Source organism: Callithrix jacchus, chromosome 9 (assembly GCF_049354715.1).
Source record: "Callithrix jacchus isolate 240 chromosome 9, calJac240_pri, whole genome shotgun sequence".
Lineage (NCBI taxonomy): Eukaryota > Metazoa > Chordata > Mammalia > Primates > Cebidae > Callithrix > Callithrix jacchus.
Window position 1 is genome coordinate 34,712,095 of NC_133510.1, and position 19,379 is coordinate 34,731,473.

The following is a 19,379-nucleotide window of genomic DNA, read 5'->3' on the forward strand; positions in this document are numbered from 1 at the left end:
CCCAAAAAGTACCTGAGAAAAATAATACTATTAAAGTCATAACTGTATGAAAAAGCAGGGATTTTAGAATTAAGACTTAGCTTTAAATTCTGTGCTCTGATTTATCTTGGGCAAGTTTCTTAAAATCATTAAGTTCCTGTTTTCTCATCTGTAAAATAAGAGTAATAAATATGTAAGATTTTTTTCAGGCCAAGTGCGGTAACTCATGCCTATAATCCCGGCACTGCAAAGGGAGGCCAAGGTGGGTATGTTATCTGAAGTAAGCAGTTTGAGACCAGCCTGGCCAACATAGTGAAACCCTATCTCTACTAAAAATACAAAAATCAGCTAGGATGGCAGCTACACCTGTAATCCGAGCTACCCAGGAGGCTGAAGCAGGAGAATTGCTTGAAGCTGGGAGGCAGAGGTTGCAATAAGCCAAGATTGTGCCACTATACTCCAGCCTGGGTGACAGCAAAACTCCGTCTCAAAAAAAAAAAGCAAAGATTATTGTTAGGATTGAAATAATGTCCTTAAAGAATGTAATTCTCAGCCTGGTCCATAGAAAGCCCTCAGGAAACCTTAGCTATTAACAATAGTATTATCATTTTAAAACATGATAATTTTTTAAATGTCCAGAATTCTGGACACCTTAGCTACCTGGCAGCAGTTGTCAATTAGTATTTTTCAGCCATTGCCAGGGATCTGTTTATCAGAGTATTCATTTACCACTTATTACTTAAAGCAGGGACACTAAACCAAAAATAAAATTCTAAGCCCCCCAACCATCTGAAAGGAACCCTTCTCCTGTCAAGGGCATTCCAAAAGTAACCTGAAAACCTAGTTCAGGCAGTGATGGGAAGGGGCAGTCAGACATGCCTCATTATATCCTCCTCCTTTTTGGAATTACTGATAGAATAGACTATTTAAGTCTGATAAGAAGCATTTGCAATCTATTCTCTGAAGCTTGCCACCTGAAGTCTTCATCTGAATGATAAAACCTTGGTCCCCACCACCCTTTATGGTAATCCAGACATTCCTTTCTATTGATAACTCTTTCAACCAATTGCCAATGAGAAAGATCTTAAAATCTACCTATGATCTGGGAGCCCCTCACTTTGAGTTGTCCCACCTTTCCAGATGGAACCAATGTACATCTTACATGTGTTGATTGATATCTCATGTCTCCCTAAAATATACAAAACAAAGCTGTAGCCCAGCAACCTTGGGAACATGTCATCAGGACCACCTGAGGCTGTGTCATAGGTGCATCATAGCTTGGCAAAATAAACTCTCTATATCGATTGAGATTCGTCTCATATACTCTTTGGTGCAAAGGACAACATAGAAAATAAAATGTTTTCCAGTAATTTTGATGTGGGTAAGGAAAAGTTGGGAATCTAAAGACACTCTCTGTGTATGAAGAAATCAGTTTGTGGCATAAATAGAGCTTGGAGACAAATGTGGACAGTCTCACTTTAACCCAGGGCCAGCTTGCAAAGTCTCCCAGTAGGAAGGTTTTCAAGCAGTGTAGGCTGATTTGTTACTTGCTTATTTATTGTAATTTTTATTTTTTTTGTTGTTTAGAATGGACAGAAAAGTGTTGGGGTAGAAAATAAAATGACAAAACTACTTGTTTCTCAGCAGACAGGAAGGTATTAAGGAGCTGACCACACTTCTGGGGATTCTTTTGTCAATGAAAAAAACCCAATCATACATAATCCTAACCCTGAGTTTCTTTTTTGTTTTTGAAAGTTTCCATTGCCATGTACTCTCAATAAATTCTTCAGAAAAGAATTGAAGCCAGTAAAAATGTAAGCAAATGACTTGATGTGTGTAGCTTATTTCACTATTACTTTACTGATATCTCTTTCCAGTTTCTTAGGCTCTTCTCGGCCAGATAGCTAACTATTCCTAAGAACTATTTACCCCAAAGTTATCATAAAAGAGAGAAATTGTTCAGCTGAAAAAAACCGTTGGAATCTGACCCAATTTTATATGCCTAGATACATTAGATGACATATTATTTTAGCCTTCTATTTTTTTTTTCTTTCTTTGGCTGTAATAATTAAAGATCTGTGGTGGAAGGAAAAAGAACTGAAATGTATTTTGACTACACCTGGCAAAATCTTTTTATCAGTTTTTCTCACTAACAAATATTGCAGAGTTAGAAAAAGATGAAAAGAGAAAAAGAAAAAGCAATATGGAGGAGGGAATAAAAAGTTACTTAAAGCATGCTTTTTGTTCCATGCTTTTATGAATACAGTTTTATCTTTACTCTGCTCTTGTCACCACCTCCCGCTGCCCCATGCTCTGGAGTTTCTGAAATACATTTTACTACGCTCATATATCATATCCCTACTATTTCTGCTCCTTGATTCTTCCAAATGCTGACAGGCTGTCATCAAGAGTGGAGACCCCTAATTGTGCTCAGCCTCTCCCACTGACTGAATTTCTCTTTCATTACAATTGGCAGGACAAACTTCAGTGCTGTTTTTTTTGCTTATTTTCCTATTCAAAATCATAGTGTCCTTTGGGCTACCTTTCTGTACTTCAGATGGGGACTGCCACTATGGACTATTCTTCCTTTTCTATTTGCATGACACCCCCACCCCCACCTACTTACTATTCTTATTTTGCGCCAGTTATATTCTTTCACTCTCACTTTAAAAATCCCTCTTAGAGAATGCTGACTGAGACTCTTCCATAAAATTTCACCTATGGCGATACAGAAATAATGATGTATCAAAGTCCTTGTTAGTGTTATATTTCTTACCTTGTGGGTTCTTCAAAATTTGGCTAAAAACAAGTCTACAACCACTGAGACTTGTTTCTGTCACTTTTTTTTTCTTTTTTACCTACTAAAGGACTGGGGAAATGGCCTGAATGATCTTCTGTCATTCATGGTTCAATGCAGAGTCTCATTTGCCACATCCCTACTCTCTTTCTTTAAATTTCTTTGTTTTCATCATTTTTACTATTAAATCATGGGCTACAGACAAATGATAGATACATTTCAAGATTTAACACAGATCACATACATTTAAGAGTCCACTTAAGCCAATAAAGATATAAATAATCCATTTTACAAAAGGAAACCAAAGTCTAGAAGTGCTGTTGTCAGAATTGCATAGCTAATCAGTGACAGAGTGCAGAGACGGGATCGGAGACAGGGTTTTCTGGTATAACATGCTCGAAATGAGAAAACATCCATTTTCAAATTCAGATCATACAGCTTAAATGTGCCTGTCTGAAAAAGACTTCCTAGAAATTACCTGGATGAGAGCAAGTCTATCTGTTCTCTTTGGAATTGAACTCGTAACAATATAAAATTTACATGATATAAAATTATTAGTGATTCAGAAAGGGGAAATTTATATTATATATTTAATAAATATTATGCCTTTTTCTGAGTACTTATATCAAAGTAACTGCCAAATCTTTTACAGTTCTTACCAATAACCCTATGATGTAACTGCTATTATTTTTTGTATTTTACAGGTGAGGAATAGGAATACCTGTATTTTATTTAATCTATTCCTGTTTGTAAAATAGGAATAGGAATACCTGTATTCCTATTTTACAAACAGGAATAGATTAAATAAAAGGTCCATGGTCACCGAGCAAGTAAATTTCAAAGTTAGGATCTGAACCCAATTAATTTGCCATGAGACCAAATTTTCAACAACTATGCTAAAAACAATAATTTTAAAACAGCATAGTCAGTATCATATTCAAAAATGTTATTAGGTTTCCATTGTTGACCTTTCTTTTTAGGGAGAATATGAATTACTTATGTGCAAGTGAATATTTTGGAAAATATGACAGAAACTGTAATATATTGATCATAGCTTTTTATTTTTATTTCTTTTATAGAGATGGGGTTTCACCATGTTACCTAGACTGGCCTTGAGCTCCTGGGTTCAAGTGATCCACTTGCTTCAGTCTCCCAAAATGCTAGGATTACAGGTGTGCACATCACACCCGACCAATCATACCTTTTAAAATCTTTGTTTCTGTGTTAACTCAGATAAGTAAAGATAAGCACATCATCCATGAATAAATTTATATTCGATACATTCACACTCTTTATTGATTGCTGTAAATCATTTCTGGATTTTACTAATGTTTTTAGGAAAAAATACCTATGTATGAACAAAATATAGATTTCATTTTTAATCAGTTCTCATTCATATGTAAACTAATTAAAAATAAAAATGATGAGAAATACAGTTGTTTATCAGTTCTGTCATTTCTGCTTTTAAAATATAGTAACGTTCGATGAAGAAGAATTTAGACATTTGAGTAAGGACAGTGAGAAAACATATATTTTCCAACTGATACATTCTAAGCTGACCATATTTTCTTAATAATCAAGATTGATTTTTTTTATAAATCAAATTGGATAGAAGACTAGAAATTAAGATCCTTGAGTCTCAATTTCTAAACAGGATGTAAAGTAGCTGAGCTGTGACTACACCCCAGGTATCATTTTAGTTGGTGCCACTACTTAGGTAGTAGCCCTACCCGGCTTGCTTCCTCATAAACACTGGCTTTCTAAACAACTATACTTAGAAATGAACACCCTAAATCTACTGATTCTTTAGGGAATACACGTAGCACATTCATTTAATATAAATCATCATGCCGCAGAACTGGTATAAGCAGGAAAATACTGGTGACATTCTTTTTTCCACTGGTAATTCCCTAGTAAGGAATTAAAAGCAAAGCACCACATACAAATATTCTGTGGTTTGCTGTTTATTTTTACCAAAATAACAAATTTCAATTAAAAGTTTGAAATGTTAAGGAAACTAAAAAACTTTTCAGAACAATTTACCTCCCTTTTTAAATCAAGTAATCATAAAATTGAAATTGCTGACCGAAAATGAGTGACAGTTATATTAGGGCAGGTAACATCTTCTTTACCAAGGTGTCAAAATTTCATTATTTATTACAGGCCTCTTCTTTCCTTGAAAATTCGTTAAGGCAATGGATCTAATATCCTGATTTCAAAATAAAAATCAATGTTGTGTGATCATGTTGATGTTTAAAGTTGTACTAAGATGAAGCTGAATATTATTAAATATCTCTACCATTTAATAGAAGTATGGTAATTTTCTTAACCCTTTATATTAATAAAGGTAAATTGAGATCCCAATTAGAAATAAGAATACAACTAAAGGGAGATAAATGAATCTGTATAATCCTTCTACTTGATAATAATATAGTTTAAGATTGTCCTTTCTTTTCTGATACAAGTCACATTTGTCTTATGATTCCCTTTCAAATTATTCTTTCTTTAAAAAACTATATTCCTATCTGGTCTTGGTGGTATAATTTCAGTAAGGACTACACAGAAATATGCCCTTAATATGATTCATACATGTCTGTATGGTGCTGTTTACAGACACATGAAAATTCTCAAATTGATTTTAAACATCTCACAAAAACGGCAATTAACCTGGATCTCTAGTCTCAATTCTAAGATAGCTCCTTTTGGAACAGTAATTGAGACTAGAAAATATAAAAGACGGAAATAAGTAACAGCTTGAGCCATATTTCTTTATGATGACTAATAAATTATTTTTAAAGTTAACCTATATATATATATACATATGTAATAACTGAAGAATGATATTTATTTCCCTCAAAGCTTTCTTCAGAGTTCTTCTGACCACAGAGAGAATTGCTAGATGAAGTAAATGAGAAACACAAACCTAAACACAAACCTGTCTAAGAAAATCAAAATTATTTATTGTGAAGGAATGAGTTTTAAGCATGTCTCTTTGACCAAACGGGGAAAATGAAGGCATTTTCAAACAATAAAATTTAAGCAGTTCCAGAAAAAATTATAGTTTAATCATCCACTTCGACTTAAGTCCTTCCCATAAAAATTAAAATCTTCCACCCAAAAGAAAAGATCTACAAAAGCTGATGGCAGGAGTTAATAAAATTAAATATGAATGCATGCTGTTAATGGCTTAGTCATCTTTACTAAAATATTGCTAGATGAAGGTTTCCCCCACATGCTATCCATTTTCACTTTCCAATTTCAGGAATTGTTCCAAAAACCCTACAGAGCCAAGGTAGGACTTCAGTTGTTTACTGATGCTTTTCATTCTTTCATGCCAAAGAATATGTATGGCACTAGGATTAAAAAAAAAAGACTGCTGGAGTAATGCCCCTTTTAGCTTATGTCTTAATTATGGTGACTCATTAGAGAATTTGACAACATTGCTCATTACCTGCTTCAATAAATAAAACAGTACACTCAATGGCAATACTCCTATATTATACAATTCTTCAGTTCTTCATAAATTTTCAGATAATGAGCTGATTTCTGAGCTATATAATTTCAAAGAAAAATAGGACATGAAAATACAAAACTTTCATTTGGTCATTATATAAAGTACTGAGTTAGTTCACTAGCCATTTTTAAGGTATTAGAGAACATTATAGTTATATTTTTAAAAATCTTTATGCTCAACTTACGGTTACATATTTCAAAAGAGAAAACATACTCTAAGAACTAGGTGGGGGAGGGGAATGCAGAAGCTACAATACTGAGTTAGTCAAATCTAGTATAATATGTTAAAAAAAAAAATCTTTCACACAAATGGTGAGTGTCAACGATCACCAGGTTGGAGGCAGGCTTGCACAGACGGGGAGAAAGGAATCCACCATGTTTTTCTCTCCACCTTTTCTGTTTTTACCTGCAAGAGGAAAGATCAAGGCTGAAGGGAGAGTGTGGATGCCCAGTTAGGGCCAGGAAGCCATGTACTTGGGGTAGTTGCCACGTTTCCTTGATGGGTCAGTTGAATGAATGAATACAGAAAGGTATCTTCCCCTACACACTGAGGACAGGGGGCCAAAGAGAGAAGACCAATGTCACAAGCTCTAGCCCAATTAAAACCTTTCCCTCCTACATAGTGACTGACTTTCTAAAGAGCAAGAGTTGTACCTGAAGTCTCTCCTCAAAAAACAAATAACCAAAACAAATCTCATGGATCCTTTGTAAATTTCATTCCACATAGTATAAGTCTACCTACTAAAACATATGCTTATGTCTTGAAGACTTCTAAGAAAAAAAGTAATGAGGACAGATTGAAGTAATGGTTCAAAAAAGTTAATCAATGGTTGAGGCTGTGTTTTGTGAGAACTGTGTCTTGAGTTATATTTTATTTATTTCTTATCTCTATATATACATTGACAGTAAAGGGAAGAAAGTAAAGGAAAATATTTATAAAAAGTTGCCATGAACAATGTATGAATTGTAACAATTCATATTTGCTTTCACAAATAGGAAATTTGAGGCTCACAGTGATTAATCAACTAGGCTAAGACCATAGGTTAAGTAGGCAAAGTGGATATCTAAATGATTTATCTAATACCAAAGGCCACAGATTTTTCTATCACACCATGCAAATCATTTAACAACAGTATGTGTATACTAATACAGCAGTCATTTTTATAGGAAACCATGTAATTAACAGAGTGATCATTTATCTCATTCCCTATGCATAAGTAAAGATAGTTATTATTAGAATTACACCATTTTATAGCCACTACTGCCCCCTGGAGATAGCTATTGGAAAGATAACTGCCTGGAGAGAGCATCTAAGGAAACTTGCCTATGCTGACTGCTTGTGGTCAAATCAGTCCTTATGGTAAATACTAATAAAGGTCATAAGACTCATTTGACATTTTAAGCATATGAAACTTTAAATCCTTTTGAAGAAAACTGAAAATGCTAATTTTAGATATATTCTTTTTTTTTTTTTTTTTTTTTTAAACGCAGTTCGGGTAGATTTTTCTATCTTACCAGAGTTTGCTTATCTGTGATTTGAGATTTTAAGTCTGGAAAGAGCGGGCTATAAACAGTCACCAAGGGAGCCTCCCTAAACTCCTCCAGAGAGAGGTGCCATTTCCTTGAATTAGTCACTATATCTACCAGACAATGTAGGAAGGTATCAAATAGTGGTCCTCCAAATTGTTTAGACCCTATACATCAGCGGGTTCTAACATATTCCTATCAGTAATAGTTTCTTTCTCCTGGAGAAATTCTCAGGAATGTGTGCAGGAGGGGTGGAGTCAGGCTCACATTGTTGAGAGCCACTAAGAGTGCAGGGAGCAGATGCTCAGAAGAGGGCTCTTCAGTATGACAGACCTTAGACTATTCTGGATATAATTGCACAAGGGATCTCTACAATCTGGTGTGTCACAAGCAATTTGCTAGTAATAATATTGAGAATTCAGAAGTTTGTGCTTTTTTTTCCCAAAAGGTAAAGTAGATTCCAAGTTATATCTGTAGAATGCTAACTCTCACTCACTTGCATCCCAATGTACTTTGAAGTGAAGGTGTTGGTTCTTCAGGGTGCCCTAGGAAATGCACATGAACCTCAGCCACTCCCTTGTCTTCCCATGTCCACACAGTGATCATCACTGTTAGCTGGCATTAAGCAAGTCACAATTAAAAGAGTGTTGTGCTTTTTAGGGGAAAAAGGGTTTTTTGGACTTATGCCAGAATCCACATCAATTATGAGAGTATATTGTACAGTTAAACATGATGATGGAAATGCACTTTGGCAGAGGAAAGATTGAGAACTACTCCCCACTGCTCTGATCTAATAGGGTATCCCAGCTCAGCATCAGTTGCAGAATACTTAAACATTTCTTTCTTTCTCTTTGTGCATGTTTCATTTAATCCCAGTATAATGATTAGAGTTAGAGAAGCTATCGTAGTAATTCAAAAACACTAAAACCTCTCTGTAGCTTCATAAACTGACTATGACTTTAGAGGGTAAAAGCTTTTTCTGAGTTCCCTTCCTTCCAATATTCTTAGGTGCCAGAACTTTTATGACCACATTAAATTTCCGGCAACTGGATTGAAAGCAAGTCTGCAAAATGCTCCATCAGGAAAGCATTGCATAGTCATGAGCCTGGAAATGTCAAACTGCAGAAAAATCATAGATAATAAAACTTCACTTGAAAGGGATCTTATGCCATTTAGTTTTTTCTTGGTTATATTTTCAGTAATGAGGCTAAGGTGTTTTGGTCTTCTTTTATTTAGTAAAGTGAGCTGAAAAGGGAAGATATTGATGAAATTCTAATTTTAAACAAGCTAAAATGATACTCTACTCTCCAACTTAACTTGGAATTATCAATAACAGCATGTTTGGAGTGAACAATCTAATTAATTTGACAAACCATGTAACAGCAATGATAGAGATGCATAATACAAAATTATATGGTCTGATTTCTGCCTTTGGGAAAGTTAAACATCAAGAAGGGAAAAGCATGTTGACATTGTTGAATTTGGAACACAAGTATGTGGCTACATTCTGGCTTTATAACTGATAGTTGAAAATATATTTTTTCTTTTTTAAACTTCCTCTGCCCATGAAATGGGAAAAACAATCCTTGTACTATCATATCACCTCATAACAATTTTGAAGATGACATAGGAAAATTAATAGGAAAGCCCTATAGGTGTAGACATTATAATCTAAGATATTTAAATATTCTAAATGAACTATTTTTAACTCTATGAATTATATATGTATTTTTTTAAAAAAGCAGGAAAACACACATCAAAATTTCATTTACTATTTTTAGGCCAAAGAGCACATTATAAAATGAAGCTTTAAAGCCATATAGTACAATTAATTTACTGTTTTTGCTATTGTAATTATAACTACATAAAGCTGACAAGCTGAAAAAAAATTAACTACTATAGTTTCCCTTGTAATAGGCCAACCATAAATAAATATAACGAACAAAAATAAAATAGCAAAATCAGTATCATTGACTTTCTATAAACATTTATTGCCAAGAAAGTAAAAGGCCCACATTTTAACTTTTCCGTATTGATTATTTTATCTCATTGAATATATCCGAGTTAGTGTTTAGTTATAGTGTGCTACAGCCATGAGCTGGGTGCCACACCTGAAATTAGACTGTCTGCATGCAAACCTTGTTCTTCCATTTAGTAGCTTTGTGACATTGACTGATTAACTTAGCCTCATTAGACTCAACTTTCTCATGTGTAAAATGAATATAATACAGTAATTGTTCCTGTCCCTTTGAATCTGATAAACAATGTCTTTAATAAATGTTATATATCCTCATGATATAATCAATACGTGTTATATGCCATATAATATATGTATTATAATATGCTATGTAGTTATGTCATATATGATACATTAAATTGTGTAATTATATATATTATTTTATATTATATATACACACACACACACACACACCTTTTTATAGCCTAAAGATTTGAGGTGGAAAAATATATTTTACTAACATAAATCACAATTACTTTTAAAATATAAACTGATTGCCATTTATTCATATTGATCAAGACTTTTGGATATCACTGATTATCCGTATTGCTCTTGAACTTTGACATTATTGGCATAATTGTGGCCTAATTAGGTATAATTGTCTGGTAAATATACCTGTATGTATGAATCAATATGGAGCACTACCTCCTGAGTAGTAGAAGGGTTGTTTTTCCTACTCTGTAGGAAGGTCTTACAGAACTTAACAGGCCTTGGGAGTTTTGAGATACTGTATGCACTTCAGATTTGTTTTTTTAAGGGTTGTTGATTTTTTTTTTTTTTTTTTTTTGAGATGGAGTCTCACTCTGTCACCCAGGCAGGAGTGCAGTGGCACGATCTTGGCTCACTACAACCTCCACCTCCTGGGTTCAAGAGATTCTCCTGCTTCAGCCTCTCGAGAAGCTAGGACTACAGATGAGTGCCACCATGCCTGTTAATTTTTTTTTCTTTATTTTTAGTAGAGATGAGATTTCACCATATTTGGCCAGGTTGATCTCTAACTCCTGACCTAGTGATCTGCCCACCTAGGCCTCCCAAAGTACTGGGATTACAGGTGTAAGCCAACACCCCTAGTTGATTATTTTATTTTTTGAGATGGAATCTTGCTCTGCTGCCCATGCTGGAGTACAGTGTCATGATCTCAACTCACTGCAACCTCTGCCTCCTGGGTTCAAGCAATACTCCTGCCTCAGCATCCCCTAGCTGATTATTTTTTAAGGGAGCCATGGATACACATTAAGAGTGCATCTAAAAGGAAATTCCAGTTTGCCAAAAGCTGACCAGTTTGATTATAAGAGACCCAGAAGTAGTTAATTGCAGAAAAGAAGAAATTCTCCAAGGGAGCTTTTCTCATTGTACTCTAGTGAGGAGGGTAGAAAGAAATCTAAATTTATATTAGTGCATGACATAATATTTTCCAACCCGTATATTTTAAGTTTTGAATTTGTCAAATTAAGTGTTAATCTAGATAAGTTTTAAGACTTATCTTAAAATTTAAAATAATGTGACTCATTCTGAATAAATTACATATTTGAAAAGTTTCTTGAGTGCACATCAGTTAACATTGAACTTGCATTGAGAAATATAACGTCAAATTATTGATGGACTTTAAAATTACAGAAGTAATTGAGAAAGCTGTCATTTTTACTAGAGTTTTTGTTTAAATAGCCACTAAGTTCTAACTTTAAATTTTCTAAATTCTGCATATTATAACCAACTATGCTTTTCAGCTCAGTATTTTAGCTTTTGTATATTACAATTATGGAGAACTGGCCCAATAGCATTTCTTTGATTGGAATTTGTTGATTCTCAGTGGGAAGTGGAAGGCTTAATTTCTGGGCAGGTTTTGCTATCAATGGATGTATTGCTGTGGTTAGTGCAGAGTGGGGTCAGGATGGCTCAGAACGGCGCCCAGTTGTCATTGTTCCAGCCAGTGTGGGTAGCAAGGACCATTTTCCTGTCTCAGTCCTGCAAGGCTGATGAGATGGAATCTTTAGTCTGTCTCTGTGGCAAGACTTCGTTGGCCAAAGCAAGTGGAAAGCAGAGGCAACTATCCAAATATCTGAGGTAAATGTGTGTTTTTCTGCCCCAAATACTTGAAAAACTACCTCAACCATTCTCTTTGATTTGACTGTAATGATTTAGACCCAGATCTTTCTGCCTTTATATGTTCTTCTCTTTTCTGTGTGTGTGGTGTGATGACGTGCATATACTTACATGCCTGTCTAACTTGATATGTATTTTATGTGGAACCTTTATGTCTATTCTTCCCAGTTACATGATAATGAAATTGATTAATGTAAAAGTCCTTTTTATTTATTTTGGCCTGGAATACCTTAATAATAATTTCAAACATAAACCAATATTTGCTTATTTAGGAATATGATGAATATAAGAATTCTTGAGTACAATGTGAACATTTATGCCAGATACCACAGAATCCTAAAATCTGATTTAGCACCAAGAGTTTAACAAACTTTTAACATGGCAATATGCTGTCCTGTGGCCTTCACTACTATCCAAGTTTCTTGAGCTAGTCATACAAACAGAACCCTAAATAATCCAATAATTTGTGATTAAATCTGTTTCTGATGCATGTCTTTGGCTTTACTTTTTCCTAATACAAAACATATCATTTTCAAAACAATGTTTTAAAACAACGTTTTAAACATATGCTAATACAAAACATATCATTTTTAAAACGTTGTTTTAAAAATGATGTTTTGTATTAGCATATGTCAAATAGTGGGAACAGAAAGAGAAAAGAGCAGAAACTGAAATCAATAACTTTTACTATTTAGTAAAACTTAATAAAAGAATTTGTTTGCTCCAGAATAGACTTGATAATCTTTCTGATATAGTGAGTTTTAGAAATTAACTATAGATTTTATTTATCCATACTTTCTGGAGAAATTTTAGTACAGAAGGCTGGACTGGGGTCCCAAGGTTATTGTTTTCCACAATATAAATGGGTAATAGAGGGGAGGAACTCTCTCAGAGTCCAAGTTTTTAAATGAAGGGGTAGAAACAGTCTAGATAACCTATAGGATTAATTCTACATTTAAAATTGTATTTTTAAATTTGAACATAAATGCAGAGATTTCATATAGCCACTGTGAAGAAGTGGGAAGGAGAAAAGATGTAACTAATGCATGATTTGCCAATAATAGGACCATTAAAATGATTTTATCATAGAGAGAGAAAATGTTTATCATTCTGTATTTATTTAAAAAAATAGAATACTAATTTGTCTGGACCATCATCTCCAAGTAAATGCTTCAGAACTAATTTTGTCTGGACAGTGAAGAGTGGAACAGTCTAGATATTAAGTCTGCTAATGTAAACCAGCTGGCGGGAAAATACTCAAGAGCGTTTTCTATAGAAGAGATCTTTAGGCAACTATTATGGTACTTTAAAATACTGCATTATTATTCAAACTAAAAAGTATATTGATAGCTTCCATCAGCTTTATTTATTAGATCGACCATGTTACCTTAACTTATCCAACAGTTTAAAAGTGGTTTAGTAATCAACCAAATAGCCTTCTTAAGAGAGAATCTGGTAATCACATCATTAGTCTAAGTAACAAAAACCTGAACGGAGTATATCAATAAAGATGACCTCCAACTAATATCTCTCTCCATTCTGTAACTGTATTTTTGCCTTAGAAATAAAGTGGAAGGCAACACACACACACACACGCTTACTTGATGTTTCCATCTAAATACAAGTCCACATAAGATAAAATGAATAAGCTTCTAATGTAATAATGTAAACAACACAAACTTATTTTAAGGAGAAAATGATTTACAGAGTTTTCATATCATTTGCTTTAGGTTCAGCTACTCTTTTTCCAAAACATTTTAAAATTTGATACAGCATACATTAGGGTTGAGAACCAGACCAAAAGAAAAGGTGTAGATAGTAAAATTGTTTTCATTTTCTTTTGTTTGTTTTTGAACTCAGACTTGAGTGAAGAAACATCATTTAATGTAGTATATAAGATGCTCATAGGCAGGTGATGAAAAATGAGAACACATGGGCATAGGGAAGGGAGTACTACACACTGGGGTCTACCGGGGGGAATAGGGGAGGGACAGCAGCGGGGAGAAGTGGGGGAGGCATAGCCTGGGGAGAAATGCCAAATGTGGGTGAAGGGGAAGACGACAGCAAAACACACTGCCATGTGTGTACCTATGCAACTATCTTGCATGATGTGCACATGTACCCCAAAACCTAAAATGCAATAAAAGGAAAAAAAAAGATGTGAACAAATATATAGGATATAAGATAACATCCTAATTGTATTTTCTATTTTGGCAATTTCAGTGGCAAACATGTTTTGTTCACCCAGGTGGCAGGAAAGTGTTCCTAAAAGCCAGTAGCATTGCCAAAATTTTAGAATACATCAGAAATACTAGAGAAAGTGGTAAGGCATGTATAAGTTAAAGCCAAATTTTTTTATTTGGGGCCTAATTTTATGGTCCATTTTTGAATGTTGTCTAAAAGTGCACTCATGAATGAGAATTTAGATTTGGCAAGCCACACATACATTTCCAAAATAAATCCTGCTGAATAAATCCTGCAAAACCTTTGCCTCTAAATGACACTCTTCTAGCTAAAGACATTTAAGTTTTTCAGAAATGTTGTTTGCTGAAGAATATTCCTATAAGGCTGTTTACAAGCATCAGGCACTTACTTGATGAAGCAACCCAAAATACACTTTTATGGGACCTAAAAAGTAAAAATTTCATCAGAGGAAATTTGTATCAATCACTCTTAATGTGGATTATTATACATGAGGCCTAAAAACATCTGAAATATAATAGCTGATTTTTATTTTAAAATTAAGGCAACATAATTTTTAACTATAAAGGCCTTTTAAATATTAAGTAATGGATAATGGTTTAAGTTCTAAATTCCTTCAGCCGTATTATAAAAAATCATTGTCTTAAAGGGGTGATTCTGAAATTACTTCTTTCACCAACAGTATTATTTCCAATTGATGTTGATATATATTCTTCATAAGAAAAACATTAACTAAAATCTTCTTTAAACAATGTAAATGTCATAATAACAAGCATAGCATTTTAATTTCTTGCCACCATGCCAAACTAATTTTTGTATTTTTGGTAGAGATGGAGCTTCACCATGTTGCTCAGGCTGGTCTTGAAGCAATCCGCATTCCTTTGTCTCTCAAAGTGCTGGGATTACAGGTGTGAGCCACCACGCCTGGCCATGAATTTCCATTGTTTACATAGTTTCATATTTTATTATCTAAATTTGTTAGAATCCTGAGGGGGCTAAGTTGAAGACATCTTATTTCAGAGTAGATAATCTGCTTTTGCCAGGATTATGAGGAACAAACGTCTATTTATTTATCTTCATCTTCTACTTTATATGTTAAATCTTCTGGACAATATCATTTGAAGAAAGGTTACTCTTGCAAAAATAGTCTCTATACTGTAGAAAAACTAACAGAAATATTGCCACCGTTAACAGATATAACTCATATAAAAGGCAGCTTTGGAAACGAAAATTACACGATCAATACAATCTCATGACTTGAAGTTGTTTGCAGAGCTGGCTGTTAGACACCGTGTGCCACTTTACTGGTCTCTTTTCCTTAAGCATATTGGACCCAGTTAGTTCATAAATAAATTAAAGTGCTATAGCTTTTAGTTGGTCTACAGACCAACAATCGTTCATATCTGATTATTGGGGCCATTTTCTATAGATTGTTTTTCTTTGGCAACAACTGCTACTGCTTTCTTCATTTCTAAATCCTGTCATATATGATACAGAAAACTCAGCAGGAGTGAGTTTTCTCTCAGCAAAAGGCCTCATGAAATCAGATCCAATGCTACATTTTCTATTTACTATATTTTTCCTATATTTACTTTTAGTTTTATATTTAGAGGCACTCAGATTTAACTATTTGACTGCTTACATTCTAAGCTCAATATACAATAAAAAGGCAAGGAATAAACAAAAACACTTTTTTTTCTGATACAGATCGCTTTCATCAAGCTTCATGCATATACTCACACTTGCCCATTCACAATTACAAATGTGTGCACACATGCAAACACATGCACACACACATGTTGATTAGGGCAGCAACACTGTTCTCACTGTGTATTCATTTCATTTAGTGTAATGTAGGGTAAAAGAAATCCACAGTCTTAATTATGTCTAAATATTTATACTTTGTTTCAGTTTTCTGATAAGGTATAATCATTTATACACTTGTTTTGTTATAAAATTTCTTAGTGATCCTCATATTAAATTGCTTTCCCCTCTACTCTGTTTACTATCCTTCTCATTACACTAACTTCTGCAGCTGCAGTTCAGATTACCAATATCTGAACATGGATTAAAATTAGTCCATCTCAAATATGGCAAGTTCTTATACATGCCTACTGTCTACTACATAACATGTTTAATATTTTTGATAAGCATGTAATTTTGAAGGATTGAGTGCAAATTGAATCTTTTAAAAGCAATTCACAATATAAATGTCCTATTTTAGATTGGACTACATGAAATTTTTTTATACTTTTGCATGAATAATCATTTCAATTTATTTTATTAGAGATGTGGAAATAATAAATAGATTATCTTTTTAATGTCTTGTGGGACATTGTTGGCTATGAAAATCATATGAAAATTATAAATCCTTTTCCCAGGAAAAGATATATATACATAGAATTTTAAGTACAACTTCTGAAGGTCCATGGATCCCTTAAAGCCTGTTCATAGACTCCAGGTTATGATTTCTTGAACTAGATACAAAAGCGTAATTAAATGAATAAATAGACCAATAATATCACTTAAGGCAGGACATGTCTTATACATTACTCATCATTATTATAAGAAATAAAAACAACTGTTTAATTGTATACTTTCTGGTTTGAATATATAAAGCATATTAGAACATCTACTTTATATATGTATTTTACACAAGTTCTGCAATAGTCAAATATATAAGGCGATACTTAATTACCTAAGTGTGTTGATAGTATCTTGACTACCCTTGTATTATATCTGTAAAATTCCTTTTCAGTTAGAATATTACAGAGTATTTTATGATAATGCTACAATGAGTTTACTACAATGTAATCATATTAAGGCACTGATGTCCACTCATTGTAATGTAACTTCTATTGCAATATTAATGCTAATTATTTTTATATGTAAGCAATTTCAATTAAATATACACTCCTCTATTTCTGGATAGGGCTTAACAGCTATTGGTCTGACTAGGAAGAATAGTGAACTCATTCCTCTCCCTAAAAACTCTTGAAAACAATCAATGTCCCAGATAACAAAATACTTTAAATGAAAATACTGAACCTAAATGAACTTTGTTTGACTTAGGATTTTGTAGTCTCATATTTATTTGTTAAATTTCAATAAATGGTCTGTGGAATGTATTTCTAAGATTAATTGGATGAAGAAACTTCAGCTAGACTTCTTATTACTCTATTGGAGAATATATTCAAATGGAGTAGAAGGCTTTTCAGCATTTGCCCAGTGTTGCTTAGGGACTCCATATTCCATATTAACACTGCTGTAGAGGGAAATACAGGAGTTGCATGAGATTTAGTGAAATTATATTGACCCAGATCTGGAAGGGGTATGAAACCACAAATATCCTTTTTTTTCCCTATTTCTCTGATAGTGTGAAAAGTGAAGGCAACAATTGATGTTCAATAAATATTTTAGTAGGTGAAATGTGAAAAACAGAAATTTTACTGACACTGAGACAGAAAGAGAGAGGTATGTAACAATTCAAAGGAACTCTGCCATTCACTAAAGTTTACTACAAATACATATATGAATTGCAAAACTTAGGAGAGGAGATAACTGTGTACAGATTGCTATAGAATACATGAGAGAAAGCAATATATGTTATGAAAATTCAGAAGATAGGAGCTTATACTGGGGACATCGAGAGAAGGATTAATGAATTTAGTACATACTTTAGCTAAGCCTTGAAGGAAGGATAAGATTTGGTCAACAAATGATGAGAAAAAGACAAGGAAGGAATGCTGTGAATAAAGCAGCTGACATGGAAGTTGAAGAGTATTTTTGTGGATTAGTTAGATTGCTGGAGTCGGTTACATGAAGTGATATTAAAGGTAACAAGCTGGAGTCAACACATTGTACTTCTTGGGTGCTAAGCTAAAGGGCAGTGAGTGAAAAGCCAACTATTTATTTTAAACAACGTGTGTTGTGTTCCCAGCCAGCCTCATGACTATGGCAGTGGCTAGTTGCAAAATGTGTATTCCATTACAATCTCAGCTATATTATTCATAAGAACAAAAGCACTAATTTGAAAACCAGAAACAAATAGAAACATGATATGTGTATAAATTAACTTTACACTCTAAGACAAAAGTGATAAATATAGAACACTTGAGGTTATAGTAAACAGCATCAATATATATTTTTCCATAGAAATAAAAAAGAAAACAGCACTATACTCACACACCAAAAAGTATTAGCAGGAAATGAGAACTTTTGGTAAGTCTACAAAACACAAACATTAAGTAGGAGGTATGTGGTGTAACTTTCTAGAAGATATGTAGTTGGTAAAACAAACAAAATCAGCATCGTTTACTACTTGTCTGGCATAGGTCATTCTTAGGCATGGGAAGAAGCTTAAGATCCATCCTTAAGCATGGGATTGAGACTCTTAATAGATAAGAATTTGCACACGAGTTATCAGAGCATTATACATGTTTATGCAAGTCAAGTATCTTTGGTTTTATAATTTTAAAATGTTGAAACTCTTACCTCTCACAACAAGGTCAGCTGAAGCTGAAGAATTGTCCACAATTGTCTGGGCAGTGCATGTGTATCTTCCAGCGTGTCTCAGCTGCGCATTTCGGATGAGCAGTTCCCCATTGGAATCCAGCTGTTAGCAAAACAGCAATCATTACAATCAGTACATTTTGTACCAATTATATGGCATTTAAGATACAAGAGGTAGATTTTTTTCCCCTAACAAACACCACTTTAACAATGTATTTTAGATATGCTGTTATGTCCTTGCTCTAGGCTTCAGTTTCTCAACTGAAAAATAAAGTGAATAATTTATTAATAAGGTCATTTTCAGCTTTAATATCTTTAACATTCTATTATTTCCACAATCAGAGGACTATCCTGAGGGTTATATCGAGAGAAACCCAAGGGATGAAACTATTTCATTGATATCGCTTAAAGGGAAATACTACGGTCTAATAATCTTAGTGTTACGTATCAGTGAGTACAAACAAATGGTGTATGGTTTGGAAGAATTATTAATTTGGTTTCACAATGCTGATTTAATTGACTAGTTTTAATATGTGCCATAGTTCATTTTAGAAAGATACTAAAAGTTTGCAGAAATTGAGAAAATGTACAATTTCACTAACATGTGCTTGCTGACAAATTATAAGTTCTGGGAGGACAAGGGTTTTTGTTTTGTTCAATGCTCTATTCTAGTGCTTCCAGGAGTGTTCAATACTTATTTTTGGAGAGTGTTGAGGAAATTTTGCTTGT

At 33.7% G+C, this 19,379-nt stretch overlaps 1 protein-coding gene across 11 annotated transcripts in view; it reads right to left on the reverse strand.

Annotated features, from left to right (window-relative positions):
- CNTN1 (contactin 1) overlaps positions 1–19,379 on the reverse strand; it is a 376,715-nt gene that overhangs the window by 86,108 nt on the left and 271,228 nt on the right. For 6 of the 11 annotated variants that reach the window (XM_035255799.3, XM_054238172.2, XM_035255801.3 and 3 more), the window contains one exon: positions 18,633–18,753. In XM_035255799.3, coding sequence (XP_035111690.1) covers positions 18,633–18,753 — 121 coding nt within the window. Of the gene's footprint in view, positions 1–5,714; positions 6,696–18,632; positions 18,754–19,379 lie in introns of those variants that run through there. The other 5 variants (XM_035255804.3, XM_035255806.3, XM_035255805.3 and 2 more) reach the window with 1 other exon arrangement.